Here is a 24,842-nt window from a genome sequence, read left to right as displayed (position 1 = left end):
TGATAACAGTTTCAGGAGAGTCAAGAAAGTCAAGATGGCAATCACGATTGCTTGATCAAAGCCTTTTCCCTTTTTCACACAGGTAAAAAGGGTGAGGCTTTGACTGAGTGGTTGTGGATGTTCTTGACGGATGCCTCTGAAGAGGTCTCAGAATATTTCAAGAAGAGGCCCACCAAGCGTTATTCTCTGTCAGAGCATGACAGGTGATGGATCTCTGATCTTTTCCTTTTGATCCTTTCTGACCCTTTTCCTTTTATTCCCAGGAGGCCTTGAGATCACTCTCCAGCCTCAAGGCCAGCCCACCAAGAAGCACAATGTAACCTTGCAGTGCACTGCAGACAAGCACACATTTGAAAACCTCGCCTGGTTTAAGTTCAGCCCTCGCGTTTCGGGGACTCGCCTGGACCGACTGCCTATGCCAGTTTGCAAGAATTTGGAGGCCCTCCAGAAGCTGAATGGCACCATTGCAAAGGCCAATGGGGAGAACATTACCCTGAGTCTCTTTCTCCACAATATTACCCTCCGAGATAGCGGGGAATACATGTGCATTGCTCTGGATAAAAAGAGCAAAACTCGACACTGCCTCGTCAAACATCTTGCTATTCAAGGTAAACCCTATGCTGTCTGGACAGCAAGGGGAAATATTGCATAATTTTATTCAGTTGTCACCCAAACTGAATCAATCCAACAATCAGGCAAAAAATATCAGTGTTTCACCTATGTTTCTATATATGCTCCCAGCTTTAACTGTAGTGTCCCCCTAATCTCTCTACAACAAGGATGGTTTATCCTTTTGGTAGGCAAAAGGACTGTATATGGTGGTCACAGAGAGCCATCAAGTTTTGCCCAATGCCAAGCTTGGAAATTACTCCAGAGGTTTTATGCATTTCCCAATCTTCAAATGACAGGAAATTGTGCAGTCAGTTTTCTGCAATCACTGTCTAAGGAGGCCATCCTAGAGCAATTTAACATTTAAGCAGTAATCATGATGCAACGCAAGAAAATACAGAGCAAGATGTAGCATACACAAATAAATATATTTAAGATTGTTTCCAAAGTGTGTGTTTTTCTTGCAGTTGTATTCACTGGGTAAAACATTGGTCATGGTGGTACTTCTTCTGGGCCAAAGACTATATTGGGACCTTAATGATGTGCAAGAGATCACGCTCCAAAAGCAGTGGATGGAGCTAGGGCAAAAACTGGATTTGATTTCATTAACAATTAAAGTTAGTGAAAATCAAGTTGAGTTATTATGACTGAGTTCCAGATTAGTTCCCCGTTCTTTTAGATTAACCATTAACATGTGATCATTTTTGGAAGTATCTAGGGGCTGTATTCAAGACTCCCATTGGACACGTGTTTTAGGTTGTGCACCTCTGATCTGATACGAATGGAGAAAAATGATCAATATAAATTCTGCTCTGTCACATGTAGGTGATCTTTATGTCATAAAAATCGGCATAGTAATGTTCAAGGGTCTATGAATGAAAAATCTAATTGGTAGAAACAAATTCTGTCTACTTATGCTGGAACATGTTTGTGTTCATTCTGCATCAGAGTGTTTAGGAAAGAGCTCCTAGCAAGGGTACTAACTGTTGTGTTCCTTCCATTGATTATAATGAAGCATCAGTTGCTTTCAGGTTTGCCTTTCTAGAGGGGCATTTTTCAGATCTGGCTCCTAATGTTTTTATTTCTTGCAAGCAGAACCAGCGGCACCCACAATTACAGGACACCCTCAGAATCAGACAACAAACATTGGTGAAACAATAGAAGTAGTTTGCACAGCAAGCGGGATTCCTCCTCCACACATCACTTGGTTTAAAAACAATAATTCCCTTATTGAAGATTCAGGTGAGACCCTACAGTTCTGGGTGCCAAGCTGCTTAGGTTAGATTCCCCACTGAAGTTGTAATGCTCAATGTCTTCCTTATCCAGGAATCACAGTTTCTGCCATGTCTCTTGAATGCTCCTATCAGTCCATATTGAACATTCAGTGAACAAAACTGGGATGCCATTAAGGCAGTAGGCTCTGCCCCTACATTAATTTCATGCCCAATTCTAATTCCAATGAAATCATCAATTTTATTCACAAGGGGCATTATACAATGTATTTATTACACTGAAAGGTTGCAGCATGAAAACCACTGCCAACTGATTTATTTTTTGTGATTAAACAAATCGTAGCATAATATAGCATCTGACAAAGATACAGCTCCATCAGGAAAAATAGGTGTCCAAATTCCATCCAACTATCGGTTAGTTTTACGTACAGATGTCAGATTGGTACTGAAGTTGTGCACTTTGATTGGAAGCCCCTACTAGTGCTAGAATTGCGTTGGGCTGGTTTCAGTCATATCTTATCTCCATGATCACGGTTGTATACTGTATGTCTCAGGACTGAACCTCATCACAAAAAAGTCCAGAGATCTAATCCAGATAACCTCGGGTTCAGATAAATGCTATATCCAGCTCGGTAGTTCAGTTATTCAAGAAGAAAATGTAAAGTGGAGTTTTAGAATGCCCCAATTTAGTTTTCCTACATGTTGAATGAGATGGAAGTCCAAAACTAAAAATGCATATACATCAATACCTTTATTTTAACCATAAAGTCAACCAAGTCATAGCAAAAGAAGTTATTCATACTTCTTGTGTCCTCTACAAGGTATTGTCCTGAAAGATGGGAACCAACGGCTCACCATACGAAGGGTGAGAAAGGAAGATGAAGGTCTCTACATGTGCTGTGCCTGCAATGTCCTAGGTTGTACAAAAGCAGCTGCATTTTTTGGAGTGGAAGGTTGGTGGTGATATGTATTTCCAGAGTGATTTTGGAAACTCTTACTTTCTGTGTCATTCCTCCTTAGAATTGTGTTACAAGATCTGTGGGGCAAGCCTGGATGATAGGAGATGAACTGATAGTTAAACAAAAACAGAGCTGAAGAGAAGCAAGCTTGCCAAATCTGGGGCCAGACAGGAGTCCAGAAGCTGGATGGCAGCCATGGGAGAAGTGCCAAAATCTAAGTGGAAGCGAAAAGCTTGGAATTTAGGAGGGATGCAGATTATACTACATTTACATAATTTCTGAGTGGCTCTTTTAGTTTGGGCCAAGTGTGCCAATTACTTAAATAATGCCAAAGGTCTCTCTATCACATTGTATTGAATAAAGCTATGTAGTACTTTGGGTTCTATTCAAAAAAGATGTTTTGAAGCACATGGCAATGTAAACATAATACCTGTCCTCAACTTTTTAAAGCAGCTATGTCTTTCTTGAGATTGTGCAAGATTCTGCAGCTGGCACATGATCTTAGGAAAAGATACAGCTGCTTGAGAGGGTTGCAGATGAGTGAAATATTCAGGCCTCTGCATGCTCCAAAGCATCTTTCTGGTACTGAAACCAAAGCGTTGCACAGCACTGTGATTTAATGTTTATATGTTAAATGTTAATATACTATCCCTCTATATAGTTTTTCAAAAATACTGGTTCAGTGTCACAATTGATTGTGGTTGTTGTTGTTTTTTCAAACCAAGCGTGTCAGAGTTATATCCTCTTATTCTTACAGTCTCCAGCATGAGGTTGTGCTAGGCAACTTCTTGTTGGATGAAAAATGTCTGTAAATAATCGTTTGTGCAAATATATAACATCAGTTATTTAACAAATAAGATTTGTTTCCCTAGAATCTAGCATGTTTCTTTTCTTTTTTCTTAAGTGGAAACAATTGAAAATTTTACTATATATATTGAATAGTGAACTTAGTATTAGAAATGATTGTTCACTATGGAAAATTTAATAATGATTTTATCACTAAAGTGATAAAATCCCTACATGTGGCAGGGGCAAACACATGGGAAACTTTCTTGCAATAACTCAGAGTCCTTGTTTGTCTTTTTTTAGCATTGTCTATGGTGGTCCCATCAGGGGCAAAATGCCCAAGCACAACTCAGAATGGAGGGTCCTTAATGCAGCAGTGATGCTTTACTCATTTGGAAATGAGTATCCTCAGAGTTGTTGACATTTAGAAAGGTGGACCACTCTCTACATAGCCATTTAGACTAAGACCCTTCCCTAAATAGCATCAGTGCTTAGGTCCAGAGGCTAACATCACCTGGTTGTACCAATGACAATGGACATCAGGCATGGGAAATTGGTCTTGAAGGGCCAGATTGGGTGATGGGTCAGCAGGGCAACCTTTCTGCCCTTTCTGGAGCTGATGGGTCATTGGGGTGAGATTTGCAGCAGACTTTGCATGGCTTGTTGAGACCCACACCCTAAAAGGAGGTAAAGCCAGGAACCCTTTTGGGTGATTTGGGTGAATTTTAAGGGGTAAAAGGCTACCATCTGACACCTTAATCCCACCAAAACATTAACAATAAAAATAAAAACTAGAAGCAGCAGTAGGAGGATGACATTTAATGTTTGGTTCCACCCACTCTGAGGGTCAGGTCCAGCTTAACAAGGTCAGCTTTTACTTCTAAAAAAATACTAGAATGGAATTAGCCTGTTCTGTTGAGTCTGTCCCTCATCTAACTTCATATAGGATGAGCTACAGAGTTTCCTTCATTTATCCCTGCCTGCCTTCCCCAACCTGACATGCTCAAGTGGTGTTGGAACCATAAATCCCAGAAGGCCTATTGGCTAGGAATGGGGACTTGCAATCCCCACAGATCTGGAGAAGAAGAGTTTGGGGAAGGCCAATCTATGTCCTCTGTTGATTAAAGCCACTATGTATTTGTTTATTTGTTTATTTATTTAATTTTTATCCCGCCTGTATTATTTTTATAAAGCCCCTTCTCGTTCACTTTCCCCATTCACGTTCTGTCAATAGGATTAGTTTTTCTGTTGGAGCTGGCTTATCATCTGCCTCAGCTGGATTATACCTTTTCTTCAGCCTCTTGTTTCCGATGAAATGATCCATTGCTAGCTCCTTGGCGTGTTCCATCTCCTTCATGCAGCCTGAATCTCTCACTGATATGCCTTCAGAAAGATTAGAAAACTGTCACAGTTTTCAGGAGCTGTGCAAATCTTACTGGAGCTGAGAGATTCGGGCCAACTGAAAAACCTTCTCCTGTTGTTTTAAATGGGAAAATATTTGAACATTGAATTAGATCCAGGCATGCTTTGGTTGGTTTTTATTTGTTGGTCCTTATCAATAGGTCACTATTGCTGCCATAGCTATGTGAATCTCTGGCTTATAGTTGAATAGTGAAGAAGAACTTGATGATACATTTATGACCAATCTTTGTGTTCCGTTTTTGTATGGTATAGGAAGGGGTGGTGGTGGTTGCATTTTGTGCTGAAGAAAGATATCCTGTTTTCTTGACATATTTGTGTCTTAGACTTGTTAGGTGTTGGGCATCTAAAGTTTTTCTTCCTTGGACAAGAGTGCCCTTTTAGTATTTCAGCTGATGACCTATCCCAACAGGCTTTGCATCCTATCAGTGAATCATTTCATTGTTTCTTCCCAGGCACTGATGAGAAAACAAACCTTGAGCTCATTATTCTTGTTGGAACCGCAGTCATTGCCATGTTCTTCTGGCTGCTCCTCGTAATCATTCTCCGGACTGTTAAACGGGTAATGAAACGAACTCTCCCACTGTCCTGTTGGCATTAGTCTTGCATAACAAATGGAACCTGACGGGCATTCTTTTGTCTGGTTCTTGGCTTTGTCTTGAAATCAGCAGAGGCTTTCCCCCCTTCTTGGTGCATCACATTCCTGCAGAGCACTGAAGGCATGTAAATATTTTGCTTTTAATTGGTGGAGAGAAAAAAAGTCCTCTTTTCAGATATTAATAAAGTACATTTCTAATGATGGTTGATGGGTGCATGCCCCATGAAGCAGTTATGGGAAACAGCATTCTTGCATTTCTGGAGAAAAAAAAGGACAACTACTTCAAATCTTAACAAAGGTAGTAAATGTGAGAGATGGCAAATTGCTCAATAGTAAGGATGACCTACTATTGCTGATAATATATTTCTTTCAGGCCAGTGGAGGAGAACTAAAGACTGGCTACCTATCTATCATTATGGATCCTGATGAAGTCCCTATGGATGAGCAGTGTGAACGTCTCCCTTATGATGCCAATAAATGGGAGTTTCCCCGGGACAGGCTGAAGCTAGGTGTGCTCTCTTCCTTTGGACAAATAAGTGTCTGTCCTGATAGCCATGAAACTAGAATTTTTTTGGGTGCACATTGGCTTGGGGATCACATGACACTTAGAAAGTCAACACATTTGTGCTTAGAACTTCCACTGGGAAAATTCATCAATGCAGAGAATGTGCTGGCATTCCTGAGGCTAGAAAGTAAACTTGTAGACGTTGTAGATTGTTTATAGGGTGCGTTTCAGGGTATCCTTTGTCAACGGGTTAATGTTTGAGTTTCCCAGGAGGGTTCATGGGCTTTAATTAGCACTGGAAGCCAGCCAGCTCCCAGGCTTTAGGGGAGGGAGGTCATCAGACAGTCAAAGAGAAGTGTGGCAGAATACAGAAAAAGACATGGCACATCATCAGTGATATCCACCATTCCTGAATGGTGAAGTCACTGGTAGTGTATCATGTAGAGCACTGAAATCTCAGCTGTGGCACAGCCCCAGGGAATGTACTGAAGCTATGGCTGTTGGAATCCATCTCTTAATAATGCCATTGGCCATAAAACATGCTATGAAGTAATAAAAGAAACTCTCAAGAGAAACAGAATAAACACCTTTGTCACAGAGCGGCCTGAACACACACTCAGCTTTATGCAGACGGCAGGTAGGACTTTCTCATCAGAGGAGGGCAGCCCTTCCTGGCACTTCTCCTTTCATAAAGTGACATCAGGTGGGAAGTTCTTGAGCATCATGTTTCTAATTCTGAACTATTGGGGTTGAACAAGATCATACCATCAGCTTTGCTGCTGCTTCAGAGGAGTTAACAAAAGAATGACTTTGTAGAACGGGGGCTAAGGGAATTTATTTATTTATATTTATTTATGGTATTTTAACGTTTTATCCTGGTTGTAAACTGCCCAGAGTCCCCCCTTTGGGGGGAGATGGGCGGTGGCAAAATCTGATAAATAAATAAACAAACAAGCAAAGAAACGATCAGGATATTTGTAGCTCCCATTTTGCTATAGCCACAAACTCACTTGGTGGTCCCAGCTTCAATCCCCCGATGCCATAGTACTATTGGCTGACCTCACAGGAAAGTTACCAGGGTTGTAGCTAAATAATAGAGGCTCAGTTAAGGCAAGGTCTTGGGCTTATATTCCTACCTGGGTCTCCTGAATTGGCTGCCCTCCCTAGACCAGTGGACCATAGAAAATAATCTCATATACTCAAGAATAATACTACCTTATATTTGGTTTGGTGAGACAATTTCGATGGCTAGCATAGAGATATATTTTCAGGAATCACCAACTAGCAGGCGTAATGGCTAGATTCTTCTTTTGTCTGACTGCTTTCTCTGTACTGGTGGCATTCTCAGATTCCTTCCTCCCTTCTTCTTCCTCCTCCTCAGTTGTTTTTTTTCAATGGAATGGGTAAATTTCTTTCCTGCATTTGGGGATAAATATCACTCTTTTCTTTTTCCTATGCATCCAGGTAAGCCACTTGGTCGAGGAGCATTTGGTCAGGTTATTGAAGCAGATGCATTTGGAATCGACAAAACAACTACTTGTAGAACCGTAGCAGTCAAAATGCTGAAAGGTAAGAATCAAGAATCTAAAATCACTTAGCGAGGAAGTGATGGTAAGCAAATGTAAAAGCTACACCAATTATAACTCTTGGATCGGAGAGTTGGACTGTGTTTAGCTGATGTTTAGCAGCTTCAGGGATGAAAGATGCTCTCCTGCTTTATTCTGTGGTCTGGACAATTGTGCATATTCACCAAAAGACAGCTATTGTGCACAAACTGACTGCATCAACAGATGCATTTCTGCATTTCCTGGCTAGTCTGGATAATCACTAGCTGTTGCTGGACAGTGTTTTCACATTAAGTTTTACACATCACACATCTGTCAATGTTAGCAAGCATGCATCATCTGAATGGAAAGAATACAGTTGTTTTCTGGCCAATGGACAAATTGCAGGACTGCCACCACCCCAGTCTGCACAGACTTTACTGGGAGTTATACATGATAGCCATGCAATACATCATATTCCTTACTCATGGTATTAGTATATGTAAATTCCGCAGGCCTCTTTCACATGAACTAGTGCCTAGTTCTTATGCAATTATGCACATTCTCTATGCAATTTCTAATAGCAACAAATCTCTACTAAGTTTGCCCCACAAATCTGGACAAAACACTATATTGCTCTCTCTTGTGGTGTGCCTCAAACAAAGAGCCCACCATTTAGACTTGTCTGTATTAGAAAGAAACTCAACCCACTGACAAGAGATGTTAATTGCTCCAGGTAAAGTCCAAAAGAACTCCTGGTGGAGTGGCCATTCCTATAAAATGCTTTAATAAATGTGACTCAGGGTTTAGAGCAGACTTTCAAGGGCCCCTTATGTTACTGCAAAGAAGCCAGATAGACCTTAGAGATTTTGTAATTCTTCTCCACCTTTTGGAATGGAAGTTGGCAGCTCAATTAACTGGAGGCCCTCCAGATAAATTGGACTACAATCTCCAGAATTCAGTTTGTTACTGCTACTATTTGTGTTCCTTTTCTTTTGCAGAGGGTGCAACACACAGTGAACATCGAGCGCTGATGTCTGAACTCAAAATTCTCATTCATATTGGCCATCATCTCAATGTGGTCAACCTACTTGGGGCTTGCACAAAACCAGGAGGTTAGTGTTGCTACTTAAGAGAGAACATCTCTGATTTATCTTACAAACTGTGTTAATTGATTTTACTCTGAGAGCCAACCATGAATGGATTTCGGACAACTCTTCTTGTAGACCTTTCTGAAGTTCAGCAATCAAGAAAAAGAAGCCACAAAATTAGAAATATTTAACAGAAACCTTGTAGAGGATTAGTCAGCAGGGCAGGTTGATGACTGCTTAATAACTTCCCAACTCTTGACTCTTCATATCTTAAGGCATATAAATTTCTGTCTGATGATGGTTGCCCTACTTCCATTTTAAAATTGGACATGCTTTGGTCTATTTTCATGATCTGCCATTTTTTCCCACTGTACTTTGTTCAGGTCCACTCATGGTGATTGTGGAATACTGCAAGTTTGGAAATTTGTCAGTGTACTTAAGAAGCAAGCGAAATGATTTTGTTCCATACAAGGTGAGATTTCACAACTTGGAGAGCCCTTTGGTGTCTTTATGATGAGATCTGTTGAATGTTGAGTGGTGTAGTGGTTAAGGTATTGGAATAGGAATAGAAGATTTAGGTTCTAGTCCACCATCAGCCACAGACCCTTCCTGGGTGACTTTGGGGCAGTCATACTTTTTCAGCTCAACCTATTTTACTTGGTGGTTGTTGAGGGAAAAAAAAGTAGTCTTGTACCATGCTTAAGAATAAGCACACACCAAATAAAAACACTAAGTGTTCCTAACAATGCTTCATGAAACACAAGCTTCATCAAGTTTATTGGCCTCTACTTTTGGTAAGCCCTTTTCACACTTCGTAATTATTAAGTGTACAGATGTGGAGAGCAATTCCATTCCTATTCTTTTCTCACTAGATTATACATTTAACATTTTCATCATGATGCCATTGACTAATCAGGATACAGCTTTGGGCCTCTTCCCATGTTATTCAGGTAAAATAGCATTTGCTTCCTTGTGGCTCTCTCCCATATTACTCAGTGGTCCCAAGTCAGCAAAGATAGTTATCACTAAGAGTGTAACCCTCTACTGTACATGTAAAGCTCAGACATAAATACATAGGACTGATTTCTGAGCAGAGCGATGCACGAACATTTTGCTGCCTGAGGTAGAGAGCAAAATGGTAGCCTTCCATGTACACAAGCCATCTTCAGTGTTGATGGTGGAAGAGTGTTGTCTGGGCTTGAAAACAGCTGAAGGCAGGGGTACCCCACTTTTGTTAAACCGAGGGTTATGCTAACCCTTTGACAGCATTTCTAGGCTGCGCTGCTAAAAAGGGAAAAACCACATTAAAATATGGGGTGAAAGTGACATTAGTTAAAGGGAATGATGAGGATGATTTAGATCAGATTTATAATCTTGCCTTTCATTCAGGAGCCCAAGGTGGTGTACATAGCACTCCTTCCCCTAATTTTTATCCACAACTACCCTGTGAGTAATTTGGGCTGAGAAATGGTGACTGGCCAAAGTCGCCCAGTGAGCTTCTTTGGCTGAGGGTAGACTAGAATATGGGTCTTCTCACTTCTAATCCAACAGTTTAACCCCTAACTGCACTGCCCTTTTTGCTTTTAATTAGTTTAATGATAAGATGTGGCCCTTGGACTGCAAGTTGTATACCTAAGGCTTAACGAATGAAGGACAGATTATGTGTCATAGCTGTGTCCTCTAACATCTTGCTGCCATCACTTTCCCTCTTGTCATAGAACACAGGGGACCAAATTAGTCATACTACCTTGCTCTAATACTTTGTGTACTATTTACCCACAACTTGTTTTAGCTGGAACTGCTATATGGGAAATCATGTGGCACAAGTAAGGAGCACAGTTCGTTCCCATGCCTGCTTTTGGGTTTGATTTAGGAGTTATTGTAACATTGGCTCAGGTGATTCCCTACACTAGAAGCTGCATGAATTACAGTATGTTAGATGGAGCTACCGGTAACCAGCATCCAAACTGTTCATTGCCATCTAAGAACTGGCTCCTTTTCTTCTTAGTTCAGGGAAATATCTAATAGTATCATTCCACTTACACCACTCCATGCCACAGCACAGTCACGAGAACAATGAATGAACTATGGAGAAAGTGTTGTACTTCGAACACTGATCAGATGGCCTTAACCAGTGGTATGGGATCTTTGCACATGGAAAGCAAATACATAGCTGCAGCAAAATGGGTGTTAATTCTTTCTCCATATTTTGTTGCATCTTCTGTTAAATAGTGTCCATTATTTACCTGTAACTAAAAACCGTGGGGTTGCACCCCTTTTTCTTTGCCGTAATAACAGAGAATGATACGAATTTTGATTGCCTCTTTGTTTGTTTTAAATGGCATAGACCAATAACACCAAATCTGGGCGGGGACACTGTGATGTCTCTGCAGACCTGAAGAAACGCTTGGACAGCATTACAAGTAGCCAGAGCTCAACAAGTTCAGGGTTTGGAGAGGAGCGATCCCTCAGTGATGTGGAAGAAGGAGAAGGTGAGATCTGCCTTCCATGATAGTTTAAACTCTTCAAATTTTAAGACTGAAGTTGAAATGAATAATAAATACATGAAATAAAACCATCTGTACACCCAATAATCCTAAGAAATTAACTTCTGCGAGGAGAAATCTGCTAAGGCAACTTAATAAGGCTGTTAATACTATTAATGGTATTTTCTTAGCTCCACCACCACATGGTCAGATGCTCTCAGGGTATTCATTGACTGTTAATATTTTATTAATCTGCAATGAAGTTTTTCTTACAAGTCTGTTATACACAAATAAATGTACCTGTGATCTAGACAAGGGTAGTTCCCTCGAGAACATTCCATTATGATAATTCAGCTGATGGGTAGATACAGCCTTTAGCAGTTCCCCTGGAAAATATTCCATCATCATCAGAGGCATCTGTGTTTGTTCATGTTGCTTGTAAGGTTTTATTGATCAGTGTATATTCAGAGAAGTTTGCCACTGGTTTCAGAGAGAAGTATGAACAAACACTGAGGTTAATTATATTATAGGACTGCAAGCCGAGACTGAGAGCCTGCTTTCTGAGACAGACTAACCTGGGCAACATCTTGTATTAGATAGCCTTATTAATTAGGGGGTTTGTTATTTGATGCTCTGAATATAGGCCATATCTCTTATCCCTGTGTGACATATTGTGCACCATAACACACTGATTTGTAGGTATTGGGAGGATGCTTTACAATAGCGTCCCCCAAGCTGTTGCCCTTCCAATTGGTTGGACTTCAACTCCCACAATCCTTAGCCAGACAGCCATTGGCCATCTTGACTAGGGAATATGGGAATTGACCCAATACATCTCAAAGGCATCAGAAGAGGAAAGGCTGCTCTATAGCAAAGCAGAAATTTGATGAGCTATCTGTAAGAAAAGCTGAATACTCCATAAATATAAAATTACTTCCTGAGTCTGACTGTGGTGGTCACTGTTTGGTTTACCTAACTCTCCATAAAATCATAAGAAGAATTCTGTTGGATCAGACTAAAGGCCCATCTCACCCAGCATAGTAGCCAGCCAGACCAGATGTTTTCAGAAAGCCCACCATGAAGTCATGAAGGCAATAAATATCTCAGTGATTGAAAGACTCATTTTCAGATCTAAAATAAGCTAAACCATCAATTAATTATTAATTATTGATCAAAATGAGTATTTGAAGTTCAATGTGTTTTGTGATATACCTATACAATTTAAAATTCTAAATAATTATTAAGTATGCACTAAATGGCCAAGATTGGGAGCCAATTAGGTGTAGTGGTTAAGGCATCAGGCTAGAAACCAGGAGACCATGAGTTCTAGTCTTAGGCACAAAGCCAGCTGGGTGATCTTGGGCCAGTCACTCTTTCTCAGCCCAAAGGAGGAAGAGGCAAGGGCAAGCCACTTCCAAAAAACCTTGCCAAGAAAACTGCAGGAACTTGTCCCTACAGTTGCCAGGCATCAAAGACTGACTCAAAGGTGTGCGTGCACACACACCCACACACAGCCCCACACACAAATGGCCAAGATGTTTACCTGATTTCCTTCTTCAAATCAATTCTCTTCCCCTTAAGGATTCTACAGTTATTCTCTGAACATATATTGGCACTCAGCAAAGCTTTTATACTAGTAAAAAAATGTATTGAACATACCACTTCCAGTGTGAGTTATTTCTTTTCAAATGCCCTTTTTAAATATAGCTTTTATGCTAGTTTTTCTCATTCTGATTTGCTTTTCCTCATTAGCAGCACAAACATGTATAGAAATTCTACTCAATTTCTATCCACTGAGTTTAGGAGAACATAAAGGTAAAGGTAAAGGTTTCCCTTGACGTAAAGTCCAGTCGAGTCCGACTCTAGGGGGCGGTGCTCATCTCCGTTTCTAAGCCTTGGAGCCGGCGTTGTCATAGACACTTCCGGGTCATGTGGCCAGCATGACGACTCGGAACGCCGTTACCTTCCCGCCGAAGCGGTACCTATTGATCTACTCACATTTGCATGTTTTCGAACTGCTAGGTGGGCAGGAGCTGGGATTAACAACGGGAGCTCACCCCGCTGCGCGGTTTCGAACCGCCGACCTTCCGATCAACAGCTCAGCGGTTTAACCCGCAGCGCCACCGCGTCCCTGAAGGAGAACATAAAAACATACAAATAGCTTCTGCAAGAAACTAGGATTACACCTTGAATCTCTCAGGGTAGTTTCTGTTGTATAGCTCCAATGGCAAGATCTTATAGAAGAAAATTGGAGAATGGGTCTCCTGTGTACTACAGTTTTAACCATGTTGATCAGGATGTGCAGTAGAGTATGTATTGTATATAAATCCATCTTTTTTTTTTTTTACAGTAACATCAGAAGATCCTTACAGAGTTTCACTGAGTCTAGAGGACCTTATCTGCTACAGCTTCCAGGTGGCTCGAGGGATGGAATTCCTGGCTTCCCGGAAAGTAAGGAATTTTTTCTATGGAAATGACACTTGTCAGATGACAACATCCTTCAGGAAATAATTGTAATAAGGATGATGCTTGGTGGAAGGAAACTGTAATGTTTGTGTCTGGAGTTCATTCAGAAGTTTAGAGCATTCCTAAGCTTAAGCTATTAATATTCCTAAATGCTTTGATAAAGATGTCAGCACTTGTGAATTCACCAGCAACATTCAAACACAAGTTGGAAGCTTCCTGTCCATTTCCTCTGCTCATATAATGGATCATGTTTTATTATTTATTTCATGAAAGCACACGTGCACATACATATCTAGGAGTAAGCCCTACTGATGTCATGGGACTTATTTCTGAGGAAAACTGTTGTAATGTTAATACATTTATTAAGAACCACACATTCAAACTAATATATAAGAGTGCCTTTGCTTGGAACAAGAGCTAACACCACAAGGCAGTTGGTGATAGATATCCCTGTGGGGAGGGAAGCTAAAGAGAGATCTAATGTGGTGTAGTGGTTAAGAATGTTAGACTAGGATAGGGGAGACCCAGATTCTAGTCTACCCTCAGTCACAGGGTGGTGGTTATAGAAAAAAAACCCAGAAGGAATTGGTTTATGTATGCCACCTCAAGCTCTTAAATGAAAAGCAGGATATGAATCTAGCAAACAAACAAAGGATACCCCAGCTAGAGACACTCAGAAATGTCCTCTGTTAATGTATTTGGCTCCTTCTTAGATTGGGCATAAGCAACTTTTTTAATGGGGGCCAAATTCCCTCATAGGTGGGCAGAACTAAAGCAAGAAGTGGGTAGGGCCAGAGTTTGAACTCACTGACTCCATTTCTCTTTCTGATATCCATTCTTTTAACTTGTTCACAGTAGTCTTTTTCTTCTGACTTCTTCCCTTCGTTCTTCTAATACCTTCTTCTCTTTCTACCAAGCTTCAGGAAAAATAGAGAGAACCCTTTCCAAAGATCTGACCAGATCTCTTGCAAAGGGTTTTAAAGTTAGGCTGAGGTCAACATGAATTTAGACAAAGGGCTGTATGTGATCCTAGGGCCACCTGTCATCCATATCTGTGCTGCATCAAAAATACAGTCCACTTGCCCTTATGAAACTTATCTAAACCTCTTTGGTAGCCACTGGAGCACCCCCGAGTCGGAGGAGTGAAGAAAATGTGTATTTTGTAGCTTAAGGGCAAATTTCCAGGGGTAATAGGGTTGCTTCAGGTCTCTTCCTTTAAATGGGAGAGATGGGTGGTAATAGAACTTCAACAAGTAAGTAAGTAAGTAAGTAAGTAAGTAAGTAAGTAAGTAAGTAAGTAAATAAATAAATAAATAAAACGGGACCTCAGCAGTGCACCTTCTCAGTAGCCACCCTGCCCTTTGGAATATCCTTCTCCCAAGATCCAGCAGGTCCCTACTCTCCTAGTCTTCCCAAAAGCCTTAAAGACCTGGTTTTCCCACAAGCATTGGGGTAGTGTGAAGCTGGAACCCACAAAAGTTCCTTGGGGATATGTGGAGGTACATTGTGGTGGGGGCACTAGGAGTATCTGTGTTGTTGTTTTTTTCATGTTTTTTATTGTTGTTTGTGAGCTGCCCAGGATTATGTTGCATAAGATGGGTGGCTATATAGGTTTTTTAAATAAATAAAATAAATATGGCTTCCAAGTCTTGCAGAAGCTTAAGACACCCATTTCTTCCTTTAAGAAAGTGCCAAACCTGCCAAAACTCAAGCCTACTTTGTGTCCTGACTCTTGGGCTGTGGCCCTTAATATGCTGAGGCACAGCCCTTTTGCTGCTCAAAATTGCACATACAGGATTTCTCATAAGGCTCTACTTTGTCAAGATTTGCTTGTTGGAAAGCATTCAAAATCTTTCCACGCTTTGAATAGTTAAAATCAAGCCTTCTCCCTGACATGTAACTTTTCTATCTGCAAGGAATTATAGGCATCAGATGGCTTTCCCTTCATCTGTGCAATATTTTGAGAAACCTAAACCTCAGTAGAAACAGTATGTGCAGACTGAATTCTTCAGGAATTCTTAAATGAGGGAGGAGGAGAATGAATAGGTTAGCTCAACCCCATCTCCATTTATGTTTAGGGAACTTTTGAAGCAGAGAGCTTCTGTTCTTCAATGAGATTCTCCACAAAACAAAGAGCCATACTAGTCTGAAGTATAAAGTCTGACTTGTCATAGAATCTGCTGGACTAAGTCATTGCTAAACCAAATTTGCTGTTGTGTAACTTGTAAGAGGGCCTTCTTTGGTGTGGAGTAGAATATAGAGTGGAACATGTGGAACATGAGTGCATGAGCATCTCCATGAGTGAAGGAAAAAAGTCAAGATGATGGCCATGATAGAGCGATAGAAGCCACACCTCTTTTTTACACATGTCACATGTGCGATGCATGTGAAAAGAGGTGGCTTAACTGTCATTTGGATCCTGGGAGGACAATCTTTTACTATTAGTATGATGTCATGCACAAGGAACTGAGACTTACAGAGCGTATAGCTTTTAAGATAAGGTTAGCCAGATTTTCTGGAAGAATTCAGACATCTATTGTTTATCTTGCTTCAGTGTATACATCGAGATTTGGCTGCTCGCAATATCCTCTTATCGGAGAACAATGTGGTCAAAATCTGTGATTTTGGACTGGCTCGGGACATCTACAAAGATCCAGATTATGTCAGGAAAGGAGATGTAAGTTCAGTATCTGAAATTTTGAGACATTTGAAATTGATGCTAATCATGACATCATAGGTACCTAATCCCTCCTTCACCTCATTGTTTGCAAATGTTTTGTAATTAGTTTACTGCAAGCTTTGAAGTTTTAACTTTTATGCAAACTACTATGACAATAATTTTCTTGTTATTGATTGGTGGTATCTTGTATATAATATATTGTTTCTTAAATATTTAGGCTAGACTACCTCTTAAATGGATGGCCCCAGAAACCATTTTTGATCGGGTATACACAATTCAAAGTGATGTGTGGTCTTTTGGTGTATTGTTGTGGGAGATATTTTCATTAGGTAAGTCAAATGTTGTTGCTGGAGAATTCTTCTCAGAATTTTAACATTAAAACTACTGCAATGTAATCATGTTTGTTTATTTTTAATACCCTGTCATAACAAATGTGTGGCTCTTGAGGAAAGAATATAGATTTCTATTTCTCCACCAGTGTAGAACAAGAAAGTGAATATTTAGTAGGCATTTAAGTATTTGGGATATTTTCATTTGTTGGTCCTTAATAAGACCCAAGTCCCTTGATAAGGCCCAGTTATGCTCATCAGTTTGTTTCCTGTTCATATTACTGATAAAAAGTTCCATGGATTGTAATGGGTCTGGAAGATGTAATAGGTATGTAGATGGTCTTGCCATTTAATATTGGAGGATTCCCCTTATCCCCCTACACCCCATTTAGCTGGGTCCCCTGACACCCAGGAAGCTGTTTCAGAAGATGGAGGAGAGAAGGCATCAGTTTTTTTAGACCAAGAAACCTTTCCTTCAATCCAGCCCTTAGAAAATAAATTGGTTGGACCATGATGATAAGTAATTATTGCGCTTTTTAAAATATACTATTACAGTACTCACATATTTTGGCTGGAAAATGTATCCAGACATTTTTTAAAAAAATGAATGTTGTCCCACTAGATTCATTATGGATTCTTTCTGTGTTGGAGATAGCATATTTCAGCCTTGTGGTACCTATATGCTTTTCAACCAGAAATCTGAGCTCTACCAGAGATCCATTAGAGTTGTATGCAAAAGACATGCATCTCAAAATTTAAAAATTCTGAACATAAGAGTTTGTTTGAATCCCTCCAGATGTTTGTTGTGGAATCACTCTGTTGTTCCCATTATTAAACTATTCGAAATCTTGACATTCTTGCTGATCCTCTCCAAAAGAATCAAGGGTTTACCTGCAGATTCTGATCTGTCTCCTGCCCACCTTTGGCTAAAGTGATGTCTTAAATTTGTAGTATTTTTCATATTGGAGAAATGTAGGTAAGCAGAACAATGAGACCAGAATTTTTAGCAACTTTCTAAAAGGAAACCTACTATTTTAGGGGCCTCACCATACCCGGGTGTAAAAATTGATGAAGACTTCTGTAGAAGACTGAAAAAAGGAACGAGGATGAGGCCACCAGATTATACAACACCTGAAATGTAAGAACTTTGGCTGCTGCAAACACGTTTTATAGTAGAAGTTGATCATTCATTCATTCTGTTCCATTCTATTTCATTTAGGAACACTTCAACATTAAAAATCACATTCATTAGTTGGCCAATGGGGCTTTGAAATTAATGGGAATAGAAGAGGAAACACAAAAAGGCAGATCTATTTTTTCCTGTTCTTCCTTTGTTTCTTGTAACAATAGCCATCACTAATTAGCTGAACGGGTTTAATTCTGGGGCATATTTATTTATAGTAGGTTTAATTCTCCAGGTACCAGACGATGTTGGACTGCTGGCATGGGGAACCCAAACAAAGACCTACCTTTTCAGATTTGGTGGAGCGCTTGGGAAATTTACTGCAAGCAAATGTTCACAAGGTAGAGAAATGTTCCACAGGCTGCCACCAACCCCCAGAATATTTTTTTGACTCACGCTAGCCATGCATACTGAAAAGTAAACCTATTTTTGTCTGCCTTTCACACCAGGATGGTAAAGACTATATTGTCCTTCCCCAAATTATGTTGTTCCACATTGAAGAGGATTCTGGACTCTCCCTGCCAACTTCACCTGTTTCCTGCAAGGAAGAAGAGGAAGTATGCGATTCTCAGTTCCATTATGACAGCACATCACAAACAAGGTTTGTAATAGCTGGAGCGTTCCATTGGGAGTGCTCAACAACCCCTTCCCAGAATACTTGATGAGCAGGGAGATTTAATAGCAAGGATGAGAAAGGCATTTGTGTTGCTTATTATTTCTGTGCAACCTAGTGCGCTAAGTTTGTGTCCAACCCAAGACATGAGGTGACTAATTTACGAGTAAACAGTAGATGATTGATTGTGTACAATCTCAATTAACTTCCCAGAAATGCCATCACAGTCCATGTAACAGAGACATTGCTGCTACAAGGGCCACGTTCTTTCCACACACTGAACTTGTAACAAGGGATACACCATCCTCACATTACCACAAGCACGACCCACTCCATTATTGTCTTTTCTCAGGCAGGGGTAAAAAAACCTCTGACACTCTCACAGCCCGTTTGATGAATGCAACCTCCATACAAAAGGGAGGAAGACCACTCTACACCCACCCATAGTACCTTAGGCAGGTTATCTAAAGGAAGCACATATTTGACCTCTCTCCAGGAAATGGGTTCAGGATTGTCCCTGGGAGAAAGAAACCGTTTGGTCAAGCAGCCGAAAGGGTGGATTATCTAGGAAGTACAAGAAGCAACCTTCAGGGACAGAATAGGGGGTTGCTACATGTGCCCATAATTCTGATATTGTGGCCCCTGAAGTGGGTTTTTTTTGTGGGGGGGGGAGGGGATAGCCCTTGGAGCCTCTGAAGAGCATCCAAGTTTCAAGTCCCCCAAAATTGGTAACATGGTTTTTGGCAATTTTTCATTGGAAAATTCACCAAAAATAAAAACAAAACCTGATTGCATAATTCTGTTAAAACACCCACCCACCCACCCACCCACAGAAAACCACAAAATAACTTTCAAAGCCTAGGATACCAGTATTGTCCTGTTTGGGTCTTTTCTTTTCACTACTGTGTTCTTCACTTCAGCCGTCTGCCTCTCTTAGAAAATGAGAGCAGCTACTAGTCATCTAGGGACGCGGTGGCGCTGCGGGTTAAACCGCTGAGCTGCCGATCGGAAGGTCGGCGGTTCGAAACCGCGTGGCGGGGTGAGCTCCCGTTGCTCGTCCCAGCTCCTGCACACCAAGCAGTTCGAAAACATGCAAATGTGAGTAGATTAATTGGTACCGCTTCGGCGGGAAGGTAACGGCGTTCCATGAGTCATGCTGGCCACATGACCCGGAAGTGTCTATGACAACGCCGGCTCCAAGGCTTAGAAACGGAGATGAGCACCGCCCCCTAGAGTCGGACACGACTGGACTTTACGTCAAGGGAAAACCTTTACCTTTACCTACTAGTCATCTAAAAGTTGCTCCCTTCAGACTAAGTGTTGGCGAACAGGAAAGGCTCATCAAGAGAAAGAGACGGCTGGAATAGTGTTTATGGGAATCCTCATGATTAGAAGGAAGATCGATGCTTTTGAACTGTGGTGTTGGAGGAAAATTCTGAGAGTGCCTTGGACTGCAAGAAGATCAGTCCATCCTCCAGGAAATAAAGCCAGACTGCTCACTTGAGGGAATGATATTAAAGGCAAAACTGAAATACTTTGGCCACATAATGAGAAGACAGGACACCCTGGAGAAGATGCTGATGCTAGGGAGAGTGGAGGGCAAAAGGAAGAGGGGCTGACCAAGGGCAAGGTGGATGGATGATATTCTAGAGGTGACGGACTTGTCCCTGGGGGAGCTGGGGGTGTTGATGACTGACAGAAAGCTCTGGCATGGGCTGGTCCATGAAGTCACGAAGAGTCGGAAGCGACTGACTGAATAAACAACAATCTAATTGCACTCTCAGCATCTTGGTAAAACCAGGCCATTTTTTAAGGTCAAAAGCAAGTTGTTGAGAGAACATTGAAGGGGTGTGTTCTGGTTCTCCCTTTGCAGCCCTCTTGCTAATTTTGCTCTCCAAGCCACATTTTCCTGTTATTTTGGGAATCATAAAAGGGGAAAGCCAATGCTATCCAATCAATTACCTTTTCAATAGGATCTTGGGCTGCACTTTTTTTGAAGTCAGATGAGAAACAGTCAGGAAGGAAACAGCTGCCAGATGTGTCATTATTAATTCAGTTCTAAAGCTCCTCAAAGTATCTGGCACTAAAGAGCCTACCAAGAGGCTTAATGGAGTGTGTGAACCCTCCTTGCTTTTGAATGGAGGTCTTTCTCCAGAGGCCACCACGGCCTCATCCTAACCCTTTTCTTTGGATGTCCTCCCTGTTCTGGATTCCCTCTCCAAGAAAGGCTACCCTCCAATTCTACCCATTCTGCCAGAGGCACACCCTGAATCAGGTTGCTTCTCAGTGTAATTTAACTTTTCTCCCATTGGCAAGAAGCTTTGGAGGCCCCTATCATGAAAATACGGTGTGTGGATTGACACAATATTAGGAACATTTCCAGCTCATCTGATTTTCTTTGGAAAAAAGCCTTTGGAGAAGGGGGGAGTTGTGAAATACACAGTGCAAAATCCAACAGGGGATATTTGGTGGCTGCTGCCTCCAGTCCAGGCCAAAGAAAAAGGTTGATGTGATTGATCCAACCTCCTTTGTTAACTGCTTTGAAAGAGAAGTTTGCAGGATTAAAAATTATGGAAAATGGAACTATATGCTTATCTCATTTCCTTTTTCAAAAGCAAAAAAGTACTCTCTTCATTCTTTTTAGACTAATTTTTCGCTACAGAAGAACAAGGACTCTATGTCAGGATTAGCTACTACTTTCCTTCTGACTGCATTAGAATATGCATGTGGGAAATGAGTCATCTGAAGTCCTTACCCTAAACAGAAGCCACCATTCAACCCCTAATGTATGTTTATTTGTTTAATTTACATAGCCACCCATCTCAACAAGTGACTCTGGGCGGCTGTAGAATGGATGTGGAAAATTGTGGGTCTCTTCACTCCAGACAATATGGCTAAATCATTCACCAAAAGCATAATCTAATACAGAAATTTTGGATTAGATTTTTCATATGAAATTCATGTAGATTTTGAACTCAGACACACACACACACATGCAAACACACCCTTGTACAAACCATTCTCGTAATCCAATACAAGTTGCAAAATCCATATAGCATCTAGGTGCATCAAGAGGTTGACTGTATCTACAGGAAGTACACATTTCTTCTGGATAAAATAAAATTGTAACCATCCAAATCACATGAGATTCTGGCAATTTTTCAATGATACCTGGAGCCAAAACTGATGATGACCACAGCTGGGTGGGATGCTCGTTGTACAACCTGCTGTTGAATAATAATTGCAAAAGGCAAGTGAAGTTCTGAATATCCAATCTTACTAGCTTTGGCACACTAACAAGACAATCTATTTCTTTTCTAGTCAGCATCGCACAGGGAGTAAAAGAAACAGCCGCCCTGTGAGTGTCAGAACCTTTGAATCTGTGCCCATAGAACCAACCATAAAAGTGGTTCAAGATGTAAGTCCATTTTACATCTTTATTCTCTGTGTGTGTGTGTGTGTGTTTCTACTTATTGACCAAACTGAGACCATTTTTTTCTGGGGTCTTTCAGGAAAATCAGACAGACAGTGGGATGATTCTCGCATCTGAAGAACTAAAGGCATTAGAAGAGAAATCTAAACAACTGACATTGCCCTTCAGGTACATCTGGAGAAAACAACCATTATGCCATGCCCACTTCGTAAAAAAACAAACAAAAATCAAGATGGCTTAGAGTAAAATTGACCACTTGAAAGGAAAAAGCTAGAGTTATCCACTTCTCTTTTAGACAGATTTATTCTTTTTACCCAGTAATGTTATCCTTCATTCAGTGATACCGCACTCTTGGGCTTTGCTGGGAGCTGGTGAGAAGGGGAAGAAAGGAGCCTGTCAGTGCACAGTGCCACAAGCTAAGCTTGAAATTGTCCATCAACATTTTGACTTCCTGAGGTTCCAATGTCACTTTGGGAATCACAGGTCCAGTTAAATCCTGTGCTTATTTATTTTGGCATCCTCACTGACTCCAGCTACCTTCTCTTGGCTAAGCTTCCTCCTTCTCTTTTCCCTGTGGGTGAAGTTCCATCAATTAAAATGATGATGGCCAGCAACTGTGTTGGGTATCAGGCTAGCATAATAAAGCACATCCTGCCCTTGTTGTCACCTGTCAAAGAGAAGTTTGGATGCCCTGCAGGCTGCACAGCCCCGTGCCTGCACCAATGTCTGGCCCTAATGGGACTGCTGAGTTTAGAAGAAAACACTTCAGGACTCCAGGGTAGCTGGTCTTTCAGCAGACCAGTGGAGCAGGCTCAACTTCCCCTCTCCATGAGTCGTAACTCTATCTTTATTGTAAGGTTACATTAATGAAATCTTGCAAATTCTGAAAGTATTCCTCCCCTCCTCTCCTTTTACTCTCCGGAAAACTAGGGAGGGCCCCTTCTGAAATGCTTCCCATGCCTCCTTTCCTTCTGTGGGCTGAGACATCTTATACATGACGGTTGTCCTATCCACGGCTTATACATATTCTGAATCCTGGTGCAAAATTAGCCATTTTTATTTTTATTTTTCAGTGGGCTGGTTTCCAGTAAAAGCAATGAATCTGTTATGTCTGAAGCTTCAGATCCAACCAGTGGCTACCAATCAGGCTATCATTCAGATGACATGGACATCACCATTTATCCTAGTGAAGAAACAGAACTCTTAACGCTCAGGGATGATGCTCCTCAGACCTGCTACATTGCATACGGCCCTGCTACCTCTCTGAGTTCACAGTCTGTTTAAGGACCTCTCCAAAAATGGGAACGACTGGAACTTGTACCAAACATTGCCTTTTCCTGAAACCCATTGTATTCGTATCCAGAACATAGGATGGGAGAAAAAGATGAATTTTCCTACATCTTCTATGATAAAAAGGAGACAAATTGCAATAAGGGACCCTGGAGGCAATGTCAGTGTTGGAGAGAGCTTGAAGATGCATCAGACATTACTGAGAGTCATGCACAATCACGTCATCATCAGTTTGAATATAACAACATTTTAAAATCTGTTAATGAGACCATCTTTCTATGCAGTTGTGTGAAGATGGAAAAGGGTTCAGTCAGAATCCTTTGGATTTAGGGTTTGGTCAGCAATGAAGTTTCAGCAGCACTGCTGGTGGATCCTAAGAGAGACTCTGACAGTACAGTCCTCTGCCTTTACTAAATCCTCTTTCCCTTTTATCTCTTCCATTGAAGGAACCTTCAGTCTAAATCTTGCTGTTGAAAATAAGCCACTGAATGCTGCTGAAGAGCAGAGCAACTGTCTTCTGAGAAGCTCTGTTCTGGTCACATAGGCCTTGATATACTGTGAGTCTTTCAAAGAAGGCTTCCTCCTGAAATGACTTTTATAGGCTTGACAAATCCTTAAAAAAATAGCTAAATGATCCTGGAGTTTAACCACTCTTCACCAAACTTTGGTGAACTTTGCTTTATTTGATCGATGCTGTAAGGTTCTTAAGACCCATACTACTTCTTGGAAACAGCCATCTTGATAAAATAACCCATTGTAATGCAGCCAAGCACGTTGTCCATAAAACCACTTGCCTCACTGACATGTTTCATAACTAGCCACTCAGAACGTTCTGAGATCTTTCAAATGGAAAGATTTCCAACTTGGGTCACCCAGAGCTCTAGCAACATGTGATATACACTGAAAGACTTTTCTTTACCAAAAGTATCATGAAGCTATTTTGACTAGTGTTGTTTTGGTTACTTTTATATTTTTCATTCATGGTTTTGTATTTTGTTTAATATTTCAAGCATAGCAAATCCATGAATTAACAAAAACGTAAAAGGCACAATACAGTATTTATAGTCTGAATATGTAGAAAGAATTGTAATATATTATGAAAATAAATAACTAAATAAGTAATATAATGAAAGCTAAGTGGGACTTACTCTTGAGTTCGCTGGATATTTGGCTCATAATTAAAAATGACTGCTGATCCAAAGCTCTCAACTGAACATTTTTGAATGTGGGTGATTTTCTACAGTAGCTAATGTGCAAGTTCATCACTTCACAGCAATCTTACAGCAGTCACAGCCCCAGTAGTCTGTCATGTGTATATTTCCAGTCTCCAGCATTTTTATCCAATGGACCAATAAATCAGTTCTGTGTCATTTCACATGGTCTATATTACTACATTTTTATTAGAGATTTTTTCCCCCTGCAAAATATGTTGGAAGCATTTCTGATCAGCAAAAGAACAATCCCACACCTGTTTTTGGAAAAAAAAAAACTTCTGACCTTGTTTGTTTCTGTTTGTTTTATTTTTTAATCTCCAGGAGCATGTCAGGAATCTGTTGCTCTATTAGCACTACAGTCCTTTTCTTAGAAAAACATCTGGCCTTTCAAAAATATATATTCAG

The 24,842-nt window shown here is 40.7% G+C and overlaps 1 protein-coding gene across 1 annotated transcript in view; it reads left to right on the top strand.

The window, feature by feature from the left end:
* Positions 1–24,598, top strand: part of KDR (kinase insert domain receptor) — a 54,014-nt gene extending 29,416 nt beyond the window's left edge. Inside the window, exons 13-30 of the mRNA XM_063309808.1 lie at positions 264–608; positions 1,705–1,851; positions 2,663–2,794; positions 5,461–5,567; positions 5,977–6,112; positions 7,573–7,677; positions 8,654–8,767; positions 9,127–9,215; positions 11,091–11,235; positions 13,580–13,680; positions 16,250–16,372; positions 16,593–16,704; positions 17,743–17,842; positions 18,123–18,228; positions 18,337–18,488; positions 21,822–21,918; positions 22,013–22,101; positions 23,007–24,598. Coding sequence (XP_063165878.1) covers positions 264–608; positions 1,705–1,851; positions 2,663–2,794; positions 5,461–5,567; positions 5,977–6,112; positions 7,573–7,677; positions 8,654–8,767; positions 9,127–9,215; positions 11,091–11,235; positions 13,580–13,680; positions 16,250–16,372; positions 16,593–16,704; positions 17,743–17,842; positions 18,123–18,228; positions 18,337–18,488; positions 21,822–21,918; positions 22,013–22,101; positions 23,007–23,217 — 2,411 coding nt within the window. The 3' untranslated portion in view covers positions 23,218–24,598. The remainder of the gene's footprint in view (positions 1–263; positions 609–1,704; positions 1,852–2,662; positions 2,795–5,460; positions 5,568–5,976; positions 6,113–7,572; positions 7,678–8,653; positions 8,768–9,126; positions 9,216–11,090; positions 11,236–13,579; positions 13,681–16,249; positions 16,373–16,592; positions 16,705–17,742; positions 17,843–18,122; positions 18,229–18,336; positions 18,489–21,821; positions 21,919–22,012; positions 22,102–23,006) is intronic.
* Positions 24,599–24,842: the final 244 nt, after the last annotated feature.

The sequence above is a fragment of the Candoia aspera genome, chromosome 8 (assembly GCF_035149785.1).
Source record: "Candoia aspera isolate rCanAsp1 chromosome 8, rCanAsp1.hap2, whole genome shotgun sequence".
NCBI lineage: Eukaryota > Metazoa > Chordata > Lepidosauria > Squamata > Boidae > Candoia > Candoia aspera.
Note: the sequence above shows the minus strand (reverse complement) of the source record. Positions and strands in the feature narration are given on the sequence as shown.